At 52.7% G+C, this 17,412-nt stretch overlaps 2 protein-coding genes across 2 annotated transcripts in view; one reads left to right on the forward strand and one right to left on the reverse strand.

The window, feature by feature from the left end:
- Window positions 1-17,412, reverse strand: part of LOC139605317 (uncharacterized) — an 850,331-nt gene that overhangs the window by 551,041 nt on the left and 281,878 nt on the right.
- On the forward strand, window positions 5,303-6,067 carry LOC139605310 (olfactory receptor 14J1-like). Its single transcript, XM_071456672.1, has one exon. The coding sequence runs from the start codon at window positions 5,303-5,305 to the stop codon at window positions 6,065-6,067; it is 765 nt and encodes a 254-aa protein (XP_071312773.1).

Below are 17,412 nucleotides of genomic sequence, written 5' to 3' on the forward strand. Positions count from 1 at the left end.
CTGCGGTGGATGCTCACCAAGGGATTGTTTGCAGGTGTGTTTGCAGTGCTGCCATGGTCGCTGCTTCGAGCAGGGGGCTGGCAAAGGAGCAGCTCGCCCTATATGCTGGCACCTGCTTCATGACAACAGCCCATGAATTTCCCCACCTCTTGGCCAAATGAACTTTCTGGGGTAACTTTGGTGGTCCCCCATGGAAAATCCTTCATCTGCTTCACGACCACCGTGATGGACAGAGATTGAAGCCCCCACCCAAGGACTGAGACTGAGACCCCTATAACCCTAACACGGGGAGGGGTTGGCCTGATTGAAGTGAGATGTTTGCCCAGGTGTGGTCATTGGACCAAGAAAACAATTGCTCTCACTCACTGCTGAGATTGATTTATCCTCTTTTGGAACATGGACTGTCTGTACCCATTTTCAATAGACTTATTCATCATTGTCTTTTACCTGTTCCCCCCTCAGCAGAGGACTATAATAGACCCCTGAGTTAACCAAGACTTTGAGATTCTCCCTGACGTGACAAGACAGATCTATTGGCTGGACCACATGAGGATTTAGTCTCTCTGTTTGGTAGCTATATTCCCCCCCCTCTCTTTCTCTCTCTCTCTATCCTTTATCTCCTTTCTAAATCCTTCTATTGCATTTGCTGTGGGCACTCAATAAAAGGTGCATTTATTTGATTAATACTGAAATCCCCTTCGGGTTTTTTTTTTGCACTCTGAGATCAGTTAATGAACCATCACGACCCCCACTTGTATGAGCAGATTGTGACAGATGCCCATTGCCAAACTTGGTACTCTCCCTAAAAATTCCCTTAATGCAATGGTATCTCCCAGAAAAAAACCTGCCAGCTCTGGCTGGCCTTGGCCTCTGGTGGCCACCTCTCATCTGCCCCTGAAACACTGGCTCTGTTCCTTCATTCCTATGGAAAAGAACCGGTTTTCATGTCCAAGGGCCATAGACAAAAATTAGCATTTGGCCTCCCAATTTCCTTATTTCCAAGGATTGTTCCCAGACAAAAGTAGCCAGGACAGAAAGGTCAGGCTGGCCCTGTCCTCTGGTGATTTTCTTAGACACTGAGCTGAATGTTTTCATTTGAAAACACCTTGGGTAGGGCCCAGAGATCTCACAAGGAGGGGTTTTGAGGCCTCGGGCACATGAGCACTACATATGGACAAAGGAGCTCTGTGCTCTGTGCTGTTGTGGTGGTTTTGCATCACGGAAGTCATGTTCTAAGAGGAGCTGCTAGCAGTTTCCTCCGTGTCTGACAAAAAACCCAATCAGTAATTATCTCTGAGAACTGACAATCTGTTAAACCACTAAGGAAACTGTACACGCCTCTGTGAAGACACATGTTAAAGACGGGAAAGCCTGGGAGGGTCTCTTTCCCTTCTGGCTGGCACAGAGGTAACAAGGCTGACCCGGCCCCATCTCAGCCAGGCCGGGCCGGGCGGCTCCTGCCGTGGGGCCGGGCCCCTTCCCAGGGACCCCGCCAGGCCCCATCGGCTGCCGGGCAGGGCAGGGGAGGCCGCGGGGCCGAGGCCGGGCCAGGCCATGGCTGCAGTTGGGAACATCTGGGCCCTGCTGAGCCCTGCCCCGCCGCCAGCCCAGGCCTGGCCAGGATCCGCCAGGCCCCAGGAGCAGCCCCGGACCGGGCCGGCTCGGCCAAGATTCTGCCACCCTTGGGGCTCAGCCGCAAGCTCCGGGCAGGGGCAGGAGAAGCCATCGGCCCCCGGCCATGCTGCTGCTGCTGTGCTCTGGCCTGGCTGCTGAGATCCTGGCCCTGCCCCAGCGCGGCCCTGCCTGACACAGCCCCAGCGCAGCCGCTGCAGAAACCTCCATCGTAAAACAGCACCGAGCCCGACCGGGGTCACGGAACCATCTGCAGGCCCCAGGTGAGATATGAACTCTTTCAGTGCTTCCATCCTCCCTCCAGTGAGAGAAAAGGACAAAGTGCAGGCACACAGAGGAGCAACATGAAGACACCGAGGTCAGTGAAGGGGAAGTTGAGTCCCAGATGGGAGGGATGAGGAGGAGCGTTGATCTTGGGGCTAAAATCTTCTTGTTAAGCTATGGAGAAGGATGTAAGTGATACATCAGACTCTCTGTTTACCTATAATGCATTGAAATCTATGGGGAGATGAGTTGTTCAGCAAAGACCTACATGCTAAAGTTAGCAAATGTTGAAGTAGCTGTGATCCCATGAGAAGTTTGAACAGAGAAAGAGAGAAGAGTGATGAGACTCTGTGCCCTCATGGAGAGAAGAAGAAGATCTCTGTTCCTAGAGATGAAGATGATTTCAGAAATAGATGAAGAGAATCTTTGCTCTTCAACAGCTCATCTTTAAACTCATACCCCATAAGTTGACATGGCCCATAAACACAGCTGTGGGAAAAGCTGTGAAAAATGGAAGGGGCTTCACAATTGCAGATTTTCTGGGCAGCTGCTATTCATGGGAATTGAGAGCCACAAGTGAACTTTTTTCTTATGGAGAAGTCTCCATAGCATGAAAGAGAGACTCCTCTCCCTAAGTGAACTGAAGAAAGACTGTTCTAGATGGTGTAAACTGACTGAAACTTTCAGATTTTGTCTCCTTGCATTGTCAGTAAGAAAGAAAAGGTTGTAGGGAGAGGAGAAGTGTTCAGGTTCTTATTACTCTTTCTTCTATTTACTGGTAATAAACTTTTCTATATACCCTTTTAAAATTTTGAGCCTACTTTGCCCTTCTCCTAATCCTGTCTCACAGCAGGAAATGAGTAAATATATTCCAGGGAGTGCAATGGTAAATTAGCCAACACTGATCCCACTGAACTAATAGATGAATTGGCTGAGAAATCTCAAATTAACAAACCAAAATCACTCCAGATACATTCCTGATAAACTGCATTAGAGCGGAGGGAAATCAAGGCAGAGCCATGGTTTGTCAGGACTTGCTGCATCCTGATGAGCCCTGTGGTGCATTTGGAGCTGAGCCCTTGAACCTCAGGGCCTGAGAGGAGATTGCACAAACCTTTCCAGGAGTCAAAGTCAGAAGAAAACCCCAAAGTGTCTCAAAGCATGAATGGGTCCAACTGAGGTCCATCCCCAACACAGGCTGCTCATGGACTCCTTAGAGGAGAGAATTGGAGGCCAGGATTGACCAAAAACCTCTGAGAGTCTCAATGTGGAAAGGAAATTCCAAACTACCTTAAAAAATTTGAGAAGCTCAAAGCATTACTGAGCAGCACTGAGTGTCAGTATAAAGCTCTCAAGGGACTCATTAAAGCAGATAATTGGGGCCATGATTGCACAAACCTCTCACAGAGTCTGTATCAAAAGGGAAACACCAAGTACCTTCAAATAACTGAAGTACCCTGAAGCATTAATGAGCCCCACTGAGTGTTGTTACTGACAAAGCCTCTCCAGGGACTAATTACAGCAGATAATTGGAGGCAAGGATTGCACAAAGCTCTCAGAGACTCCAAGGCAAAAGCCAAACCCAAAGTCCTTTGAAAAACCTGCAGTCCCTGCAGGGAGCATGAAGGAGCCCCCAGGGCCATTGCTGAGCAAGGCTCCCCAGGGACTCCTTGCAGCAGATCCTTGAGGCCACTGGGATGTGGGCTAGGGGGGGATGCTGAGGGCAGCACAAGGGGCTGACAGTGCCCAGCCTGGCTGGGGCTGGGCCAGGAGGCCCCAGGGCCTCAGGACAAGGTGTCTCCTCCCAGCCCTTGGTGGCACAGACCCTGCTGTGCCCCAGGGCACCAAGACCTGGCTTCTCCTTGTCCCCACCTGTCATCACTGCCTGCAGTTCTCTGCTCTGCCTGGAGCCTGGGGACACTTGCTCAGTCGTGTCCCTCAGTGGGACCCATTAAAAGTCCAAGAAACTTTGGGGTTGGATTCTGCCTTGGAGTTCTGGAGAGGTTTCTTCAGCTCCCTCTCAGGGACTGATGTTCAGGGCCTGAGCACAAAGGCCCAGAGGCTGATTAAAGTCCTTGGGCTGTGTCTGTGCTGCTGAGCTGGGCTGGGCTCCTGGCACAGAGGCAGCTCCTGCTCACCAAGAAGAGCTTCAAAAGCACATTTCTCTTGATGAGCAGCTCTTGTGCCAGCCCAGCAGGGCTGGGGCACTGCCTGCAGCCAGCCTGTGCACAGCACAGAGGCACAGAGAGCTTCAATCAGTCAGGGCTTGGAAGGGGCTGAGAAGTGCCTGGGGCACAATCACTGCCAGCCCTTGGCACAGGAACCTCTGGCTGCAGGACAATGCAGCTGCAGCTCCTGGAGCCATCTCCTCAAGCTGGAACATGCCAATGCCTACAGAGCCTGTGAGTACATTCTCTGCTTGTCTCTTGTGCAGAGCAGCCAGGGGTGCCCAGGGCTGTCCTGCAGAGCAGGGTCCTGCAGCCCAGGGCGCTGTGCTGGGGCAGGGACTCTGCTGCCTGCCAGGGACAGCTCTCAGCCAGCCCTGGCAGCTGCTGCCAGCACTGGGGGACAAGATCTGGCTGGGAGGAGACAGCTGGTGAGGCTTGGGAGTGTTCTCCTTGTGTGGGGAGGATGCTGCATTGTTCAGGACTGCTCCCAGCATGGCATTTAACTGCAGGACATTTCCAAGTAGATTATACAGGGAGCACAGTGAGGCAGGGGCTGCATAAAAGGGAAAATCCTGCTTTTTTAATCTACTGCTCTGGGTTTCCTGGATGGGAAATTGCCCATAGATATTCATCTCTCAGTTAAGGCTGAGAAAAATGAAAAAAATTTCTCTCAGATCTGAATAAATTGGGCAGTGACAGAAATCAGCCCTTAGAGGCAGCATCAGTGTTACTTTTCCAGCCTCCTCAGGGTTGCTCTGACGTTACCATCAGAGCCTGCAGAGCCAGAGCTGCCCCTGGGCAGTGCCTGAGCTGGGAGGGCTCTGCAGGGCAGAGCTGAGCCCCCAGGGCTGGGCTGGGCTCTGGCAGCACTGGCAGGGCCCAGCCCTGGGCACAGGGAAGCAGCTGCTGGCAGGGACAGCTCCAGACAGCAGAGCCCTGGGCAGGCAGTGGGGGGGAAGTGCCCCCAGGCTGTGCTGGGATATTTCAAGTCCTCTCCAACCCAACTATTCCATGATTACTTTTTTTACAGATCCCCATGATAAGGCATCACAGCAAATGTCCAACAGCAGCTCCATCAGGCACTTCCTCCTGCTGGCATTGGCAGACACGCGGCAGCTGCAGCTCCTGCACTTCTGCCTCTTGCTGGGCATCTCCCTGGCTGCCCTCCTGGCCAATGGCCTCAGCATCAGCGCCTCAGCATCAGCGCCGTAGCCTGCGGCCACCACCTGCACACGCCCATGTTCTTCTTCCTGCTCAACCTGGCCCTCGCTGACCTGGGCTCCATCTGCACCACTGTGCCCAAAGCCATGCACAATTCCCTCTGGGACACCAGCAACATCTCCTACACTGGATGTGCTGCCCAAGTCTTTTTCTTTCTGTTCTTCCTTGGATCAGAGTATTTCCTCCTGACCGTGATGTGCTACGACCGCTACGTGTCCATCTGCAAACCCCTGCACTACGGGACCCTCGTGGGCACCAGAGCTTGTGCCCACATGGCAGCAGCTGCCTGGGCCAGTGCCTTTCTCAATGCTCTCGTGCACACAGCCAATACATTTTCCCTCCCCCTGTGCCATGGCAATGCCCTGGGCCAGTTCTTCTGTGAAATCCCACAGATCCTCAAGCTTTCCTGCTCACATTCCTACCTCAGGGAACATGGGCTAGTTGCAGTTAGTGCCTGCTTACTATTTGGCTGTTTTGTGTTCATGGTTTTCTCCTATGTGCAGATCTTCAGAGTCGTGCTGAGGATCCCCTCTGAGCAGGGACGGCACAAAGCCTTTTCCACCTGCCTCCCTCACCTGGCCGTGGTCTCCCTGTTCCTCAGCAGTGCCATATTTGCTCACCTGAAACCGCCATCCATCTCATCCCCATCCCTGGATCTGGCAGTATCAGTTCTGTACTCTGTGGTGCCTCCAGCCCTGAACCCTCTCATCTACAGCCTGAGGAACCAGGAGCTCAAGGCTGCAGTGAGGAGACTGATGACTGGATGCTTTCAGGAACATTAAACTGCTGGAAAATTTCTGCAAATCACTTGTTGGTGATACTTCTTGTTGGTTTCATTTTGGAGATTTCTTTCCTTTGTTTTAGTTTTTTTCATATTGTCCACAAAGAAATGTCATTCCTTGTGCCATTTCTCATTTTGTTTCTCTCCACCTTCCCTGTGGCCACAGACTGTGTAAATGAGGGGCTGTCCTCTTTCTGTATTTAAAGGAAGTAAAGGATCTCCCAGCAAAGTTTTCTGCAGTGATCCCCTTGTGTTCCCTTCTCTGGAGCTGCAGCAGCAATGTCTGTGTGCAGAGCTGGGGGCAGATCAGTGCTGGCACAGCAGCTCTGCTCCTGCTGGCCACACCATTCCTGATCCAGGCCAGGAGCCATTGGCCTTCTTGGTCACCTGGGCACACTGCTGCCTCATGTCCAGCCTGCTGTCCATCAGTCCCTGCAGGTCCCTTTCTGCCTGGCTGCTCTCCAGCCACTCTGTCCCCAGCCTGTAGCGCTGCAGGGGTTGTTGTGGCCAAAGTGCAGGGCCCGGCACTGGGACTTGTTAAACCTCACCTTGTTGGATTTGGGCCCTGGATGCAGCCTGTCCAGGTCACTGTGCAGAGCCCTCTGTTGCTCCTACAGGTCAACACTCATCCCTGGTGTGGTGTCATATGCAAAGATGTCCTTGGTTCCATGGGGTCCCTCAGTGTCACAATGGCCACTTGGTTACACCAGGCCCTGCACTGTCACACTGGTCTCCTTGGCTCCATGGGGCTTCACAGTACCACAATGTTCTCGTTGGTGCTGCAGTTTCACAGTGGCCCTTTGGTTCCATGGGCCCCAGGGTGTCACAATGGCCCCATGGTCACATGAGGTCCCACACTGTCACCATGGTCTCTGTGGTTCCACAAGTCCCCTCAGTGTCACAATGGACTCCTTGTTTCCACCAGGCCACACAGTGTCACAACGGTCTTCAGATTCCTCGAGGCCCCATTGTGTCACAGTGGCCCCTTGGTTACACAGGATCCTGCAGTGTCACCATGTCCCCTTGGTTCCATGAGGCCACGCAGTGTCAGAACGGCCCCTTGGTTCCACTGGGCCCTGCAGTCTCCCAATGGTCTCCTTGGTTTTGCAGTGTCAAAATGGTGAAACCCCTTGGTTACACGAGGCCCTGCAGTGTCACAATGGCCTCTGTGGTTCCACGAGGGCCCAGAGTGTCATGGGGCACTCCCTGGTTCCATTTGGCCCCAGAGCACCACCATGGACCCCTGGTTCTGTGGGGCTGCATGGTGTCACCATGGTCCTCTTAGTTCCACAAGGCCCTGCAGTGTCACAATGGCCCCAGAGTGTCCCAATCATCACAGAATGACAGAATCAAATAGGCTGGAGAAGACCTTTGGGATCATCAAGTCCAACCAATGCCCTAATACTGCCTTGTCACCCAGACCATGCCACTAAGTGCCACTGGAGAGGGACAGTGACTCTGCCACCTCCGCCCTGGCCAGCCCATTCCAGTTCCCACTCACCCTTTCTGTGAAGAACTCCTTCCTATTGTCCAGCCTGAGCCTCCCCTGGCGCAGCTTAAGGCTGGGTCTTCTTGTCCTGCCCTGCAGCAGATCCACACTCACACCCAGCTTGGTGCCATCTGCAATTTGTGAATGCTGGACTCGATCCCCTCACCCAGATCATCAGTGAAGATATTAAACAGGACTGGGCCCAGCACAGATCCCTGGGGACAGCACCAGTGCCTGGACACCAGCTGGGTGCAGCACCATGCCCACCACTCTCTGGGCCCAGCCTCCAGCCAGCTCTTAAATCTCCCAGCCAGGAGGGAACCTGCCCAAGCCGTGGGCTGCAGCTTTTCCAGGGAATGCTGTCAGAGACAGAGTCAAAGGCTCTGCTGGAGTCCAGGCACACAACATCCACAGCCTTTCCCACATCCACAGCTGGGTCACCTGGGCATAAAAGGAGACCAGGTTGGTCAGGCAGGACCTGCCAGCCCTAAATCCACGCTGGCTGGCTCTGATCCCTGGGCCATCCTGTGGGTGCCCTGTGATGGCACTCAAGGTGATCTGTTCCATAACCTTGCCCAGCACCCAGGTCAGGCTGACAGGCCTGGAGTTCCCCAGCTCCTCCTTCCAGCCCTTCCTGGGGATGGGCTCACCCTGGCACCTCCAGTGCTCTGGGACCTCCCTGCTGAGCCAGGACTGATGGTAAATGATGGAGAGCAGCCTGGGGAGCTCATCCACAGCTCCCTCAGCCCCCTGGGATGGATCCCATCAGATCCCATACACCTGTGAGCATCTGAGTGGCTCAGCAGGTCAGCAGCTGCTTCCTCCTGTATTCCAGGGGGCTGTTCTGCTCCCTGTGCCCATCTACCAGCTCAGGAGAACACTTGTCCTGAGGACAACCTGTCCTAATATTGAAAATTGAGACAAACAAGATGTTAAGTAGCTCAGCCCTTTCCTTATCTTTAGTTACTATATTCCCCACTGCATCTAATAAATACTAGAGGTTCTTCTTCTCCCTACTTTTGCGATAATTTTTTTTTTATAAAAACCTCTTTTTTTACAGAAGCCACCAGGTTAAGTTCTAATTGAGCTTTCACATCTCAACTTTTCTTTCTGAATAACCCATCAAAATCCTTAAATGCTTCCTGAGCTGCCAGTCCTTTTATCCCCGGAGTTCCCACAAAAGCTCCATGGGCAGCCAGGCCAGTCATTGTCCTTACCAGCTCATCTTTTGTCACACTGGGACAGGCTGCTCCTTCCCCCTTAAATTACCTTCTTGAAATGTGTGTCCTTCCTGGACCCCTTTGTTTTTAAGGGGTGTTTCCCTTAAAATAATTCAGTACCTGATTTTATATTCCCCAAATCAGCATCCTAAACAGGCCAAAGTCTGCCCTTCCTAATTCCAGTGCAGAAGTTTTGTTGCTGCCCTTCCTTCTTTCACAGAACATGGAAAACTTGATTATTTCATGGTCACTGTGCCCCAGGAAGCCTCTGAGCCCCACATCTGCCCCCAGCCCTTCTCTGTTTGTGAACAGCAGCAGACAGAGCTTTCCTTGGCAGTGGGAGTGTTACCAAAAATTCCGTGAAACAGAAAACTCCTTATCCCCAGTGTAGCATTAAGAAGCAGCATTCTTTATTCAGCTGGATGCACGGGGGAGAGCTCCTCCCAAAGCCCTGCATGCTGAGTACAGGAAAGTTTCTGTTTATATTCTGTATTTTGCTCACATATTCATTGATTGTCCTGGACTAAACATACATATGATAATCATTTCCCCAAAATCATTAACAGATTTCCCCTCCCTTGTACCCATGTGTTCTTCTGTCCTGGGGGTCTCTCTGGTGGTCCCTGGTGGTCGTGGACCCCAATGTTCCAGTGGGCCTGGCTGAGCTGGCAGGACCCTGAGGCTGCTGAACTTCCAGTTCCCCTTCTCACACAATGGGCCTTGTGTGGTTTCCATAGACCTGGGGATGTGGAGAACAAGCTCCAGGTGTCAGCTCACCTGGTGTAGGCAATTGATCATCTGGTAACATGAGGTCACAGAGTGGGATATGACATCACAGAGTGGGTCATGTGAGGTCATTGAGCAGCTGTGACATCATAGACTGCCTCTGTGACATCACAGAGCCAGCTGTGACATCACAGGGCAGAGGTCTAACATCCCAGAGAAGACTAAGACATCACAGAATTGGCTGTGACATCAGAGGCTGCCTGTGTTACATTAGAGAAGGGGCTGTGAGCTCACAGAGATCAGCTGTGACATCCCAGAGGGGCTGTGTGACATCCCAGCAGGGCTGTGTGACATCCCAGCAGGGCTGTGTCAGGTCACTGGGTTGGTCACTCCGCCCCAGCTCCCCCTCACAGTTTCTCCCAACAAGTCCAATGCTGTTCATGCCCAGTGGGGTCCCTGTTCCCCGGGATCCCCCCGGCCCACCTGGAGCCACAGCCTCCACCAAAGGATGTTCCACAGGATCCACCCCAGAGCCTGACATGGGGACAAGGGGCCAGGGCTGTGTCACCAGGACATCAAGGACGGGGATTATCCAGGTCACTGTGGCCTGGGTTGGGTTGCCCAGGGCAGGAAAGATGTCTGGCAGCTGGAGCAGGGTCTGGGAAGGGCCTCCAAGGTGGGGCTGGAGCCCCTGGGCTGTGAGCAGAGGCTGAGGGAGCTGGGCTTGTCCAGCCCAGAGCAGGGAAGGCTGAGGGGCTCCTCATCCCAGCCTGGCAGTGCCAGCGAGGAGGGGATGGAAAACACAGAGCCAGGCTCTTCACCGGGGGCCTGGTGGGAGACAAAAGCCAATGGGTGGAAGGGGAAAGAGGGGAGATCAGCCAGGACAAGAGGAGATGAAATGAGTCAGGCTGGTTTCAGCATTTCCTCAGCACCAGAGCAGCCTGACCTCCCTTCTCCATCCACCACTGACAGCTTTGCAAATCAGGAATTGTTGGAGCTGTTTTGCCTCCACTCCAGGATGAGCATCCTGATACAAGAACTTAATTGTTTTTATATCTATCACAGAACCAGTCTTGTCTAAAATTCCTTTCAGTATGGAAATCCCTTGTGAATGGTGCACTCATCAGGCACTGCTGGGACGTTGCACATGGCTCAGGGAAGAGTGAGATTGTTATTAAATTGTGTCCTGTTCAACCATGGTCTGTTGGCCATGAAGAGAAACTTTCTGTGCCTCTGAGTCTCACCAATTCCTGACCTCCAAAGGACACAAACCTGATGAGTTGTGGTTCCCACTCCAGTGGTGGCACTTGGACCTCCCTCCATAGCCAGAGCAGAGCTCCCTTGTCCCAGAGAGTCCCTGGCAAAGGAAGGATGAAGGAACCAGGACCGGCTGTGGGGATCAGGGGCAGAGCCAGGAGAAGAATGACTTTTGCATTTGATGGAGCTGTGCCTTCCCTTGCCTTTGTTGGCTGACAAGAAATGAACATCCCTCTGTGTCTCGGGCAGCTCCTTCTCCAAGGAAAGCAGGTGGGAGTTGGAGCCAAGGAGCTGAAAGCTGCAGGTGCAGCCTGGGCTGGAGGGAGCTCAGATTTGCACAAGGCTGCTCTGAGTGCCAGGGCTTGGATGGGGGAAATGGTGGGGTGGGGGTAGGGAACGAGTCTGATTGATTGTCAGCCAGGAAGGGTCTGGATTTTCATATCTGTTCAAACTGCATGAGGAGATACTTGTACTCAGTGTCAATTGGAGATTGGACACATCAATGAATTACCAGTAAAAAACCAATGAATTACAAAATCTAAAAATATTTACTTGCTGTCTTTTTAAATATAGTGTATTCACATTGAATAGGCTTCTGAAATGTGTTGAATTAACCATAAAAGATTTGAACACTTAAATCAAATTATTCCCAGAGTCTTGGCTTGTTAAGGTGTTCTAAATGTTAATGAGCCCTGGGACACTGAATTCCTGCACTGAAGAGCTGAAGGCTGAACAAGCCTCTGCAGCAGGAAAATTCAGCAGCAGCCTCTGCAAGTTTCTGAGGATGTCAGCAGCCCCCACTGAAGCCATCCCTGCCCAGAGACCGTGGGGGAATGGGCAGACAAGGAGAGCGTCCCTGGGGCTGGGGCAGCACAACTCAGAGGCACCAGCAGCTCCAGCTGGGCAATGGAGTGTGGAAAGTGGCTGGGAAAGCCCTGCCTGGGCTGGGCCAAGCAGGACACACAGGCCCTGACTCCCATCCCCCAAACAACTCTCTCAAGGAGACATTTAAAAGGAATTACAATTGTTTGTGCCCTGTGAGTTGGATCTACTGGAGAAATACCAACAAGAGATTCCCAGGAGCTCAAAACAACAAAATCGCCTTTACTGGCAACTTTAGAAAATTAGAGAAACTTTAGCAAGATTTAAAATTATACTCAATCAACAAAAAACACTTTTCAAAGCATTTATTTTCCCCATTCAATGTCACAACTCTAAGCCTGTTCAATTTAATGTTAATCAAAATTTGCATGACAACAGAAATAGAAGAAGACACAGAGAGAGCGAAAGACAGAAAAGATACAGAGGAGCACACACACAAGTACCAACTCCTGGATTCCAGTGGTGTTCAGATGGAAATTCCAAGAGGAGGGAGGGTCAAGATCTGTGCTTGCCTCGTGGTCAGCCCCTGAAATACCCCTTGGTCTCCCTGGGCCCTTCCCCCAGGTGGGACTTGGGAACATTTGGTCCCTCAGGAGCTGGGCTGGGGGCTGCAGAGGTGGCTGTGGAGCATTGCCTGTGCTGTGCCAGGGACTGGCAGACACTGCTGGGCTGGGATAGAGGCTCTGGGGGATTGGGGTTCCAGGGCAGGGCAGGGCTGGGGTTCCAGGGCAGGGTAAGGCTGGACCTTTCTCCCCCAAACACAAAATCCTTTGAGCCACAATCTCCTTCAGTCTGTCACAACAGGCAGTTTTGGCCGTGAAATCCCAATTCTGGCCATGGGCACCGGGCCAAGAAGGGCAGTTCTTTTCCATAGGAAGGAAAGCACAGAGCTCCAGTGTTTGGAAGGCAGGTGAGAGCCTCACTAGGCCAAGGCCATCCAGACTTGTCAGAAATGACATATTTTGTCTGGGAGCTATCTTTAGATGTAGGGAATTTTGGAGGTGGAAGTCCAATCTCGGCCATGGGCACCTGGAGAAGCAGGACAGTTCTTTCCCATGGGACGGAAAGCTCAGAACCATCCCCAGTGTTTTGGGGACAGATGGGAGGTGACCCTTGTAAAACCAATGCAAGACAGACTTGTCCTGGCAATATTCCTGTGGGAACAATCCCTGGACATAAGGAAATTTGGAGGTGAAATCCCAGTTCTGGCCATGGGTGCCTGGAGGAGAAAGAGAGTTCTTTTCCATTGGGAAGGAAAGCACAGAGCCCCAGTGTTTCAATAGCAGATGAGAAGAGAGCCTCAACATTCCAGGGTCATTTGGACCAGTCAGGCAGTCAACGGGAGGCCAGACCAGCCAGACTTGTTCCATGTTCCCTTGCTTCTATGAGGTCCTGCAGTATCCCCATGGTCCCCTTGGTTCCATAGGGCCCCGCAGTGTCCCAGTGGTGTTTGATTCCATGGGGTCCAACAGTGACACAATGGACCCTTGGTTCCATGGGGTCCCACAGTGTCACAATGGCTCCTAGGTTCCAGAAGGCCCTGCAGTGTCACCGTGGTCCCAAGGATTCCATGAGGCCTTGCAGTGTCACAATGGTCTCCGTGCTTCCACCGGCCCCAAAATGTCACGGGACTCCTCTGTTCCATAAGCCCTGCAATGTCACAATGGACCTTTGGACCCTGGGGGTTTACAGTGTCACAATGGTCTCCTTTGGCTCCACAAGGTCACAATGGTCCACTGATGACACAAGGCCCCGCAATGTCACCCTGGAGCTTTGGTTCCATGCAGCCCTGCAGTGTCACAAAGGCCTCTTGGTTTCACCAGGCCCCACAGTATCACAATGGTCCTCTTGGTTGTGTGGGGACCCCCAGGGTCACAATGGTCTCCCTGGTTCCATGAGGCCTGACAGTGTCACAATGCTTTGCCTATTCCATTAACCGACATAGCACCACAATGGTCTCCGTGATTCCATGGTGCCCCTCAGTGTCACAACGGTCTCCTTGGTGCCATGAGGCTGTGTAGTGTCCTAATCGTCTCCCCATGCTTCCATGAGGCCTTGCAGTGTCACAGTGGACCCTTGGCACCATTGTGAGACCATGTGGTCTTGCAGTGTCACAATGGCCCCTTGGTTCCATGATACCCCAAAGTGTCACAATGGTCTCCACGGTTCCATGAGGCCCTGTGGTGTCACAATGGACCCTTGGTTTGATGGGGCCTCTCAGTGACACAATGATCCCTTGATGTCACAGGGCCTCACAGTGTCACAATGGCCCCTACATTCCATGGGCCCTGTGCTGCTGCATTCCCCCCTCCCCTTCTCAGGCCACCCTGCCAGATGAGAAATGCTCCTTGGGCCTCGGCCTTGGCCAACAGCCCCTGGGCTCAGCTCCTCTGCAGCTCATCACAAACACTGTCTGCTCCAGGCACTGCTGCTGCCCAACCAGCTCCTGCTTTCTGTAGCAGCAGCCCTGGGAGCTGTTTCTGTTCCCTCAGTGGCACAACATCCCTGTTCTCACACTGCCAAAGAAAGCTGTTGGTGCCAAGTGCGGCCAGGATGACTTAACCTTACCTACATTGCCTATAGGTAAGGTTAAGTCACAAGGTCTAAGTGAAGTTAAACACTGCTAGGAGTTGTTGTTTTCCTAAGTTATTATGTTTAATATAAGTTATAAGCTGAGTTAAATACTGTGAAATGTTACTCCTCTGTTAAATTAAAAAGTCATCGGTTATAAGTTAGATTAAATCCTGCTAAATGCTGCTTTTTCCTAAATTATGAAATTGATGGTATCAGTAAAGGTTAAGGTAAAAGTTCAGTCCTGTTAACTTTGAGCTCTGTTAAGCTTTTGGGCCGTATTCCTTTCATCCTTGCTCTCACTGTCCTTGTGTCACACACACACACACAGGGACAGTTCTCAGTTCATTTCTGGTTTGGTTGCCTGGATTTGGTTTGGTTTTGTTGTTGCTTTGTTTCCTTGGTGTGCCTGAAGTGTCCAGTCAGGAGCAGAGTGACTCTTGCCAAGGAACTCTGTGCCGCTGTCCCTTAATATTAAATCTGGTTTTGCTGCTCCCTTGCTGGGGATTTTTTCAGCGCTCTCAAGGCCTCGTTGGTACCAGGGTGATGGAGCCCTGGCAAAGGCTCTGGCCCTGGGGGACACGGGGACGCTGCCAGGGGGTCCCTGTCCCCCTGTGCCACCCCCAGGGCCCCCGGCCCCCATCCCGGTCAGGCTCTGGGGTCGATCTCGTGGAACATCCTCTGGGGGAGGCTGTGGGGCTGGGGGCGGGGGGACCCGGGGGGACAGGGGACCCCGCTGTGCACGAGCAGGGTTGGACTGCTCTGGGGGGAACTGTGAGGGGGGCCGGGGCAGAGTGACCTCCCCAGTGACCTCACACAGCCCCTGTGATGTCACACAGCCCCTGGGATGTCACACAGCCCCCTGTGATGTTACACAGCCTCCCTGTGATGTCAGAACCCATTCACTGATGTCACAGAGCCACATTCTATTATGGCAGAGTCTGATCTATGGCCCCTCATCCTACTCCATGATGTCACAGCCATCTCTGTGATGTCACAACCCCCTCAGTGATGCCACAAAACCCTCTCAATGATGTCATACTGCCACTCTTTAATGTCACAGCACACACTTTGACCTCACAACCTGCTCCATGGTGTCATACAGCCATGCCATGATGTCACAGCCTGCTCTGTGATGTCACAGAGTCTCTCTATGGTGGTGTAGTGACTCAGTGACCTCACACAAAAACTCTGTGATGTCATAGCCCAATCTGTGACCTCACACAGCCCACTCTGTACTGTCACACAGCCCCTTGCTGACATCACAGCTGCTCTGTGCCTCCATGACACAGCCACAGAGGAGCTGCTGTGACACAGCCCCCTCTGGGACATGCCACAGCCCCTGCCAGTGCTGAGCCCCTGGGAGCTCTGACTCTGCCTGCTGGTGTCCCTGAGGGGCCCTGGCAGTGCCCCAGCCCTGCTGGGCTGTGCACAGGAGCTGCTCCTGGCCAGAGCTGTCTCTCTGCAGCTCTGCTGCTCTTGCCAGGAGCTGCCTCTGGGCCAGGAGCCCAGCCCAGCTCAGCAGCACAGACACAGCACAAGGACTGTAATGACCCTCTGGGGCTTTGGTGCTCTTTGTGTCTGCCATGGTCAAAGTGCTGCCCAAGTTGGCTCTGTCAGGGCTGTCTTGCAGTTGCTGCCCATCCCTGTGCCCTGTGCAGCCCAGACTGTCCCACGGTGTCCCTGCCCTGCGCCTCTGTCCCTGCAGGCTGTCGGCATCCCCCGGCTGCCCCACCTGTCTGGGCCCTTCCTTTGCTGACAGCTCTGCCTCCTGCCTGCCTCTGCCTGCCCACACAAAGCCTGGGGCTGATACCAAAAGGGTAAATTCAATTTTTACTGTGCCTGTGAACTTTCAGCACAGGAACAATGCATGCAGGGGCTGCTTTCCCAGCAAGGATGGTTGGAAGAGAAGATGAAGACATCTGGCTCAAGAATGCAGTGATAGAAAAAGCAAGGGCTGAATCTGGGAACCTGGAGTGGGTTTTATGGAAATGGGTAAATTTCAATGTACATATTGACTGTATATAAGCAATACACTTATACAATCACATGTCCATGTAAGGAGTTATCACCTGCTGGACCTCAGCCCTGAATAAATGCTGCTCTCTTAAACATGAAATTCATGTGTGTTAAGAAGTCTTATTCTGATTTTTTGGCCATTTGGTGACAGCAGAGGCTCACAGAAACAAGGATCCAGCTGTGACACTTGGAACCTCGTGGAACAAAGGGTCCATTGTGATGCAGTGGAACCCCATGGAACCGAAAGTCCATTGTATCAGAGCAAGGCCTCGTGGAACCCAGGAGACCATTGCTGACAGTATGGAAGCTCCTGGAGCCATGGGGTCATTGTGAGAGCTTGGGACTGCATGGAACCAAGGGTCCATTGTGATACTGCAGAACCTTCTGGAATCAAGGCGGTCATGCTATGCTATGGAATCTCATGGAACAAAGGATCCATGGTGACACTGCAGTGCTCAGACCATTGCTGACAGTGTGGAAGCTCATGGAACCAAGCGTCCATTGTGGCTCTGTAGGGATTCACAGAACGAAGGAGACCATTTTGACACTGTGGGGCCTCATGGAACCACCTGCCACTGTGACACAGTGAGGCCGCATGGAGCCAAGGGGCCATTGAGACACTGAGGAACCTCATGGAACCAAAGTCTATTGTGATGCAGTGGAACCTCATCGAACCAAAGGTCCATTGTTACACTGTGGGGCCCTGTGGAACCAGTGGGACCATGGTGACACCATAGTGCTCCATGGAACCAAGGGGCCATTCTGATTCTGCTTTGCCTCATGGAACCAAGGGGCCACTACAGCACTGCAGGCCCTCGTCGAACTAAGGCAGTCTTGTGACACTGCGAGGCCCTCTTGGAACCAAGGATCCATTGGGATATTGCAGGGCCTCATGGAACCACGGAGACCATTATGAGCCTTTGGAACCCATTGTAACCAAGGGGTCATTGTAGTACGGAGGGGCCTCATGGAACCAAGGGGACCACAGTGACACTGTGGGGCTCCATGGAACAAAGGGGCCATTCTGACACCAATGAACCAAGGAGGCCATTGCTGTGCTATGGGGCATTATGGAACCAAGGAGGCCATTGTGACACATGAGGCCAAGTGGAACCAAAGGACTATTGTGGCACTGCAGGGTCTCATGGAACCAAGGGCACAATAGTGACACCGTGGGGCTCT

This window comes from Agelaius tricolor, unplaced genomic scaffold (genome assembly GCF_023055355.1).
Source record: "Agelaius tricolor isolate 1412-34295 unplaced genomic scaffold, bAgeTri1.0.p SCAF_64, whole genome shotgun sequence".
In the NCBI taxonomy this organism is placed as follows: domain Eukaryota; kingdom Metazoa; phylum Chordata; class Aves; order Passeriformes; family Icteridae; genus Agelaius; species Agelaius tricolor.